The sequence below is a fragment of the Heptranchias perlo genome, chromosome 1, assembly GCF_035084215.1.
Source record: "Heptranchias perlo isolate sHepPer1 chromosome 1, sHepPer1.hap1, whole genome shotgun sequence".
In the NCBI taxonomy this organism is placed as follows: domain Eukaryota; kingdom Metazoa; phylum Chordata; class Chondrichthyes; order Hexanchiformes; family Hexanchidae; genus Heptranchias; species Heptranchias perlo.
Window position 1 is genome coordinate 121988951 of NC_090325.1, and position 8739 is coordinate 121997689.

The following is an 8739-nucleotide window of genomic DNA, read 5'->3' on the forward strand; positions in this document are numbered from 1 at the left end:
AAAAGTACTGTATTGATCATCCTGAGGTTTTGTACGGTGCTGGAGAAATGTAAATCCTTTCCTAGCCTTTAGATTTACATTATTGCAACTCTTTCCAAACTTGGAGCGTTTAAGTCCAAAAATTCACACTATAAAGTACAACCAGTGAAAGTGAGAGATGTTTCTTGTAAATCATAGACATTAGTCCCATTGTCTGGTCTGTGTTTTCTCTTTAAACAGTGATAAAGATCAGTGTTAAAAATACATTGAGGGGTTCCCCAGTGAGTCAGGTGTAAGATCTGGAACTGGATTATTCTACAGCTCATCTCTTGCTACTTGCTTGGGGAAAAACATTAAAAAGCATCAAATTAGGTGGGCTTTGATCTTATCAATGTTTTACTGTCCGTCATTAACAGTTGTGTAAAAATAAAAGGAAGATATACTATCAACGCCACTCCACAGTAAGGACTTGATTAGATGATCTTTGACATTAAAAAAAATTGTCCTTGAGGTTGCAGTTAAATATTTAAAATCTACACTTATAAACATATTACCACCTATCACAATCAATTATCTGCCTGTTGCTGCTGTAAGCTATACAAAAGGTTTGAATATATTTAGAATAACAAGAGTTAAAGAACAAAACCAAAACACTGTGGATGCTGTAATCTGAAATAAAAACTGAACATGCATGGAGCAGTGATTCAATTGGTAGGATGTGCCACTTGACACTTGCATTCACTCACCTTGACCACTTGTGTCAATTCATTGAACTTCTTTCTGCACTGCACCCACGTAGGTGGTGTCATGCTCCTGGTGTTGACTTCCTGCGCCACAGCCTGCCAATGCCTGCGAAGCTGCAGTCTGGAGGGTCTCCTGCCACCCTGCGGGTACATGTTGGCCCTCCTTTCGTCCACGCCTTCCACCAAGGCCTCCAGAGAATCATCGGAGAAGCATGGAGCCCTCTCTCGTGCCGGTCCTGCTATCCTCTTGGCCCTCTTTCCCTTCTCCTAGTAAGCTGTGTACCTGCCATTTGAAATGTGCACCTGCATCTTTAAGAGCTGCAGGCTGCTGATGACGTGCACTGTGCAGGCCCCATTTCCAACTTCCTCATTCTCCGTGCAGCCTCTCAGCACGGTGGCGCTGGCTGCACGGAGATGTCATGGTAAGTAGCAGGCAGCATGAAGTTCACATGTGGCCTGCGTAGGGGCCATCGGGCGCTGGGTACTAGTGCATCACGCTACCCCGCCCGAAAACGACCCTTATCGAACTATTCCGCCGTGTTCTCCTATTCTGCCGTCCTGACTGGCCTTCTAGCAATATTATGGGTTTACCTTAATTATGCCATTTAATATTGCAGAAATATCAGCTAGATCTCTCGTTAACCAAAGTGTGGGCTTTGTGAGCTGTAACTAATATACCTCTAAACTCCTTATAACAGCATTTGATTTAATACAGCCCTTACTGTAATAACAACTGAAATGTGTGAAATCTCAGTGAAATACATCCTAATATTCCAGTACTCGACTGTAACATACATTTACAACAGTTTCTGCTGGAGCATGTAGGGACTATGAGATTCTCTCGCACAGGAACTATACACAGTAAAATGTTCTCTCTATAGCTTGCATGTCTCTATAAAAACTCCCTCATGTGTACGACCTTAGTTATCACATTCTCATACTTCATGACACCTGATGTCTATTCTCTCTAATGTTGAAATAAAGAAATATAAAACACCTTGCGCAGTTGTAACTATGACCCACATACAATTTGATAAATTAAGAACTGGATACATTACTGCATGTCTCGCATCTTCCTTTACTGGGAAACATTTCATACATTAGAATTTAAGCAATAATATTACAATAAAGTGATTTTCTTGATGAATCAATGATTTGATTAAAGGCATGATTCAAACTGGACATACTTAAACAGGAGCGAGATATGAAATTACAGGGCAGTCAGCCCTACATCTCTGTTGGGGGAAGTGCTCGAGAATTTTATGGGATAAATTCCTTGAAGGAGTAACTAAATCTGTGGCTGAATGCTATTTGAATGGTCTCTAAAGGGCTAATTCCCTGATTGGGTGCTCCCGGGTGAGGTATGTTGCTGGCAAGGACCATCTGTGGGAAATCAGGGACCAACAGTTTGTGATTTTCCATTCATTTAAATTAACATTGCTTCTCACTGGGAGAGTGAGATCAACACATCTTCCCCTAAGGATCATCATTCTCAGCCAAATAATTTTTCCTCCAATCTCCCATTAAGTAATAGTAATATAATGACCTCTGTATATTTTTGTGTAGGGGAGTCACTACCTAACCACATTCTGTACTGTATCTATTGTGTCAATGTTCACTTGCTCTCCTGGTACTGCATCTCACTCGAAGAAAGCTGGTTCAGAAAATGCTTTGCAATGGACATCGCTCCTGATTTGCTGTGCTCCCAATCTTCAAGTCATTAAAATTATCCTTGTATCAATGGTCACTCGTTGAGAACAGTTGACAATAGTCCATTCCAGAGAACGTGAGTTCAAATCCCACCATGGCAATTTGAGAATACAAAATCTTGCAAAGCTATCGGATTGTCGTAAAAACCCAAATAGTTCATTAATATCCTTCAGGGAAGGAAACCTGTCATCCTTACCCGGTCTGGCCTATCTGTGATTCCAGTCCCACACCAAGATGGTTGACTCTTAACTGGCTTCTGAAGTGGCTTAGCAAGTTACTCAGTTGTATCAAACCGCTAAAATACAGTACCACATGGACTGCAAGTGGTAAAAGAAGACCCACTACCACCTTCTCAGGGCAACTAAAAATGGGCAATAAATGCCCGCCTTGCCAGCGACACCCACATCCTGAGAGTAAATAATAAAAAAAGACTAGAAATTACCATTGATGAAGTTATCCTGTGAACACTTAATGAGCGTTTAGCAAATTCTTCTCTCCTGTATCTCAATCAAAAAGTTAACCCATTTAAAATATAAAGATTTATAGCATTAAAACAGCAGAGAGAAAAATATGATATCATGCTGACAATTATTTACTGGCTAATATGTCTAAGTTGCACTGTCTTAGCTTTGTTATTTCTGAAAGAAAATTTGTTTAGAAACAGTAAAGAAGGCAAAAAAAAAATGCACCAGACATGCAAGAAAACATCATGTGGGTGGAACAGTATTTGAAGTTATTTTTATTCTTGAGTTGAAGCTGCTACATCATCAGGTTGAAAATTCATTGCAACTGCAACCAACTTTAGAATTAGATTTCCCTACATTACACTTCAAAAGTACTGTATTGATCATCCTGAGGTTTTGTACGGTGCTGGAGAAATGTAAATCCTTTCCTAGCCTTTTGATTTACATTATTGCAACTCTTTCCAAACTTGGAGCGTTTAAGTCCAAAAATTCACACTATAAAGTACAACCAGTGAAAGTGAGAGATGTTTCTTGTAAATCATAGACATTAGTCCCATTGTCTGGTCTGTGTTTTCTCTTACTACAGTGAGAAAGATCAGTGTTAAAAATACATTGAGGGGTTCCCCAGTGAGTCAGGTGTAAGATCTGGAACTGGATTATTCTACAGCTCATCTCTTGCTACTTGCTTGGGGAAAAACATTAAAAAGCATCAAATTAGGTGGGCTTTGATCTTATCAATGTTTTACTGTCCGTCATTAACAGTTGTGTAAAAATAAAAGGAAGATATACTATCAACGCCACTCCACAGTAAGGACTTGATTAGATGATCTTTGACATTAAAAAAAATTGTCCTTGAGGTTGCAGTTAAATATTTAAAATCTACACTTATAAACATATTACCCCCTATCGCAATCAATTATCTGCCTGTTACTGCTGTAAGCTATACAAAAGGTTTGAATATGTTTAGAATAACAAGATTTAAAGAACAAAACCAAAATACTGTGGATGCTGTAATCTGAAATAAAAACAGAACATGCTGGAAACATTTAGCAGGACAGGCAGTATATGTGGAGGGTGAAACAGAGTTAACATTTCACGTCGATGACCTTTCATCAGAACGGTTAAAGAGTTAAAGGTCATCTGATCAAGTCTTTATTATGGAGTGGTGTTGATAATATCTTCCTTTTATTTTTACAGAATCATTAATGACAGAAGAGTTACAGAACGTCTGGCTCAGGAGCAGGGAAATTCCCTTTCCACGGGAGCTTCCCATGTTTGACAATTTTCACTGCTTAGATTGTGCAAAATGAAAGTGGTGGATCTGAATAAAGAGCAGCTCATTGGACCTCTCTTCAACAGAACTTCATTCAACACCGAGAGAGTCACTGAGGTGAACAGAAGATCCTTCAGCAGAAATCCATTCAGCAACTCAAAGTCAAAGATGAACAGAGCAGCTGCTGTGATGACTCTCATCCTGCTTCTGTGTGTCATTACTGCACAGGGTATGTTGTCCTTTGTGATCTTGTGTTTTATTTCTCATTGCACTGAAGTGTGAAAAAGAGTCTCGAAGCTGAGTTTGTAACATGTTTATTCAACCCTATTATATGCATCCCAGTCTGTTCCTCAGTTATATGGAGGCTTGAACAAATTTTATTTTATAACTAAAATCTGCATATAGTAATATTTTTTGAAATGTGGTGATGTCACACTGAATCATTTTTATTTCCTTTTAATTTGAAACTTCACAGCCTGCTAATGACTGCTGCTGATATTAGTGAAGAAATGCTTAATGCGTTCATACAACAGTCCTCCATCTTTTTAATGTCGGTGTTCACCTTTTTAATGTAGCCTGTTTACATTCCATGGATTGATGCCTACACTAAAGCAATAGGCAGAGGAGTGGTATATGAAAGAGTTAACCATTCGCCCACTAAAATCAGCAACAGTAATTTCCAGGTTCATGTTTCTGAAAGTTGTCTTTGCAAAATCTTGTAAAATATGCAATATAAAAAAAATATAATGAACTTTTTTTATTGACCAAAAACTATTAAAATAAGGAGTAATGAGACTCCACATTTTTAAAGGTTAATTTTTAGTTGTTTGGCCGTCATTAAGACTCACCGCGTTATTAAAACTTAATTTAATCGTACCTGTTTTTTGCCGATATTAGTTACTTTCCAGCTGGGCAGAAGAACAAGTTGACGCTGGTCCATTGATTCTGTTGATTGTAGCTGGCAATATCCCTTTAATACGAAGCTGTCATATCGCTGGCAAACCAGGAGGAGCAAGTTCCGGATTTCTGCGTTTCACTCTGCATGGGTGAACGCCAGAACTTGCTCTTCGATTTCGCCACTAACAACAGTGAACATTGTTGAGCTCACTGTGGCGTTAGTAATGGCATTCACCGTCATTTCATGGTTACTATGGTGCTACAACCTAGTAAATTCCAGGCCATTATATTTTAATACCGTGCAGGTACGTCTCTCTGGATTTTGTAGGTGTGCTGCTAATTAAGGCTTCAGGAGCGATACTTTCTGGAAGTATTTGAGAATTAGGACAGATATATCAAAGCAGGCCACGTACAGAAGAAATAAAATTATCTCAATGCCGACACAAAATGTGCCAGGATTCACTCCACCTCAATCGATAATTGAATATAACTTAAAATACCTTTTCACAGGCATTCCGATCCCAGGAAACCAAGGTCGTTGTAAATGTATCCGGCCTACCACCAGGCTTATTAACCCGAAGTACATGCGAAGTTTGAAATATATTCCCAAAGGATCCCACTGTGTGACAACAGAGATAATGTAAGTAAACATATCAGAGCATCACCTTTTAATCAAAGAACTGAAACCACTTTTCTCCTTTTACAATCTCCATTTGCTAAACTGTGTTCTTTGCTCAAGACACTTAGGATTAATCGGTTTGTTTATGAGGCAGATTTTAAGAGTTTTCTTTTAATTCTTTTACTTAGTTCTCTCCTTTCAGTGGGAGACATCCAATTTCTGTTGATTCGATTTTTAAGGTTTACCTTCTCTTCACAGTGTCACCATGAAAAATGGGAAGAAATTGTGTGTGGATCCTAAAGCCAAGTGGGTGAAGATTATCATAGAAGCCAAGAAAGGTTGGTGTTTGTTAGAATTCGGACTTTTACTGTGAATAAAAATAACAAATGGCAAAAAGTAGCTTTTACTTCTCAATTTTGTCTCCTTCCCCCTTGTCCCCTCTCCTGAAGGTTTTAACTTCTTTGTGGGCAACAGTTCTGTTCATACTCATACTGACTTCATATGTGAATTGTTTCAGTATAGACAACATGAGCTTCCAACTTGCATCATTGTTGCAATGTGCCTTTTAATGGGGATAGAAGGGAGAGATTCTCTTTCTATTCCTGTGAATTGCATGGACGTTGATGGTGCTGCTCATCTTAAATAAAAGTCAGGTTTATAATGTTTCATAATTTATTTAATGAAGATATTGTGCAGTACGTTTACAGATGTGAAAGATTTCCAATTGAAAACGGAATTTACTTTTTTTCAGGTACCAAACTGCACTGAGAAATGACAGAGTGATGGGATCCCACACCTGAATAATTTGAAGTATCACGAATGGTGCAATGAAGAAAGCTTTGGGGCAGTGCATTAAACCTCGGATGTCATCCTCTGCTAGCTTGTTCTACCATTTCCTCTTTCTTTTTTGTTGAGAATGTTCCCACCTGTCAAGCTCATTGCTAATGTTAATGCAAAGTAATTTTTTTTGAATATTATAATTTTAACACAGACAAAGAGATCAATTAAAAAGTGCAATGTACATAAACTTTGTGCCACGGTTGAGGTTTTTTTCGCAGGGTGTAATGCATGTGATTTTTACGATACTGTTACAAGTTACATTGTGACTGCATTCAATTTGCTTTCAGTTCTCCACAACTATTGGAAAATAATTTCCAATTAACTAAAGATTTAGGTACGGGAGGAAATTTCAATATATTTGTGTATTTGTGGAGGAATCTAAATGAGACAGGTAGTTTCAGTTATTACATTTTATTGTTTGAAATAAAAGTGGGACATGGACCGTAGTTTTGGAATAACTCAAATTATTTTCTGTGGAAATATTGTTCAAAATGAACTTGTATAATTTCTTGATCACACACTACCTCCTCACCTCTCCATGTTTTGATTGGAACGAGAGGTTGACAATCCTTAAGTGTCCAGATTGGAACAACTATTATTTCTATTAAAATAGTCTGAGAGGGGTTTGCAGTGACCAATAATTTAATCAATTAAATAAACACATTCCTCCATTTTATTACTTGTAGATATATTGTAATGTTGCATTGTTTCAAACTAAATTTGGTGCAATTTTTCATTTCCTGTTAAAATCCTGTTGATATTCTATATAGTATATAGATGGCAAGGCAAAAGTTTTTAATTGTTGAATCAAATACACTCCTAGCTCCAATTTGAACCAAAACTTTTATATTAAAATACAACCACAACCATTGCCTGTCACTAACATTGATGGCATTTTACTTCAGTGTTTATTAGTCACTGACATTTTAACTGTAACCTGGGTTTTTTCTGTAAAACATCAGACTTAGAATCTATCCGAAACTGAAGTTTGTGAGAAGCAAATTCTCTGTAGAAATGCTATTGTGTGTAAAGTACCTACATTTTAGAAGATAGTGCTCCTTATTGTATGATATTAACTGGAAGAAATGGCATTTGTAAATAGAACTATTCTCTATAAAGTGATCTTTTGCATTGAGGAATTTTTCACTGACTGGGACCAGTTGACTAAAAGGGATAGATTTTGTCATTGTGTGATAGTGTAAAATGGGTGATATTGAATCGGCAGCCTGTTTTACATCTCTCCTGATTTTTATTTCAATTTAAGTCAATGGAAATAAAAATCGAGAGAGATGTAAAACGGGCTGCTGATTATCGCACAAGGTCAGAATTACCCCAAAATCACAGAAGATTTTTGTGTAACAGTTGTGTTGCATGTAACTAGATTTGAGTATAAACTAGATTTCTCCAGTAGATAAGTTGAGTGATTGACCTAATAAAAAGCGATGGCCTAGAAATTTGATCATGCAGAGCCACTTTTCCAGTGCTAAATGGCTTCATAAGACTTCAATATGGTGGGCAGGAAGTGCACGCTGATTACAAGCCAAAAGTGTGCTGCCCGCCATATTGGTATAGGTAAAAACACCAGACAGCCAGGGCCTGAGCCTGAAACAGGTGTTAGGCCCTTAACATATTTAAATAAGGGGCCCAATGCCTGTTTGAAGCCCCGTCTACAATATTGGGTTGATCTGAGGCAGTCGGCACTGGCTGCGCTCAGGAAAACTTGATCTACATGTGGCCTAGCAGACTCTTTGTGCAACAGTTGTGTTGAGTATAATGCTGAGTATCACTCAATTAAGTTGCTACATGTAACTTGTTTGTGAATTAATCTTTTATGCAAATTGTATTTAAGTTATTAAAATAAACTAGATTTCTTATTAAAAATGTGTTACCACTGTTTCTCAATCGCCACCAAAACAGTCATGTGTTCCAATAGATAAGGGTGGTAGAGGGTGGTAGAAGTTTGGAACTCTCTTCCGCAAACGGCAATTGATACTGGCTCAATTGCTAAATTTAAATCTGAGATAGATAGCTTTTTGGCAATCAAAGGTATTAAGGGATATGGGCCAAAGGCGGGTATATGGAGTTAGATCACAGATCTGCCATGATCTTATCAAATGGCGGAGCTGGCACGAGGGGCTGAATGGCCTACTCCTGTTCCTATGTTCCTATGTGTTCCTCCGGTAGGTAAGTTTACCTTAGACAACGATTAATTTT

General features: G+C 38.0%; 1 protein-coding gene across 1 annotated transcript; it reads left to right on the forward strand.

The window, feature by feature from the left end:
* Positions 1–4266: 4266 nt before the first annotated feature.
* On the forward strand, positions 4267–8340 carry LOC137342028 (interleukin-8-like). The gene is made up of 4 exons (XM_068005674.1): positions 4267–4398; positions 5577–5706; positions 5944–6023; positions 6437–8340. The coding sequence occupies exons 1-4, from the start codon at positions 4338–4340 to the stop codon at positions 6451–6453; spliced, it is 288 nt and encodes a 95-aa protein (XP_067861775.1). The 5' UTR covers positions 4267–4337; the 3' UTR covers positions 6454–8340.
* The last annotated feature ends 399 nt before the right edge of the window (positions 8341–8739 follow it).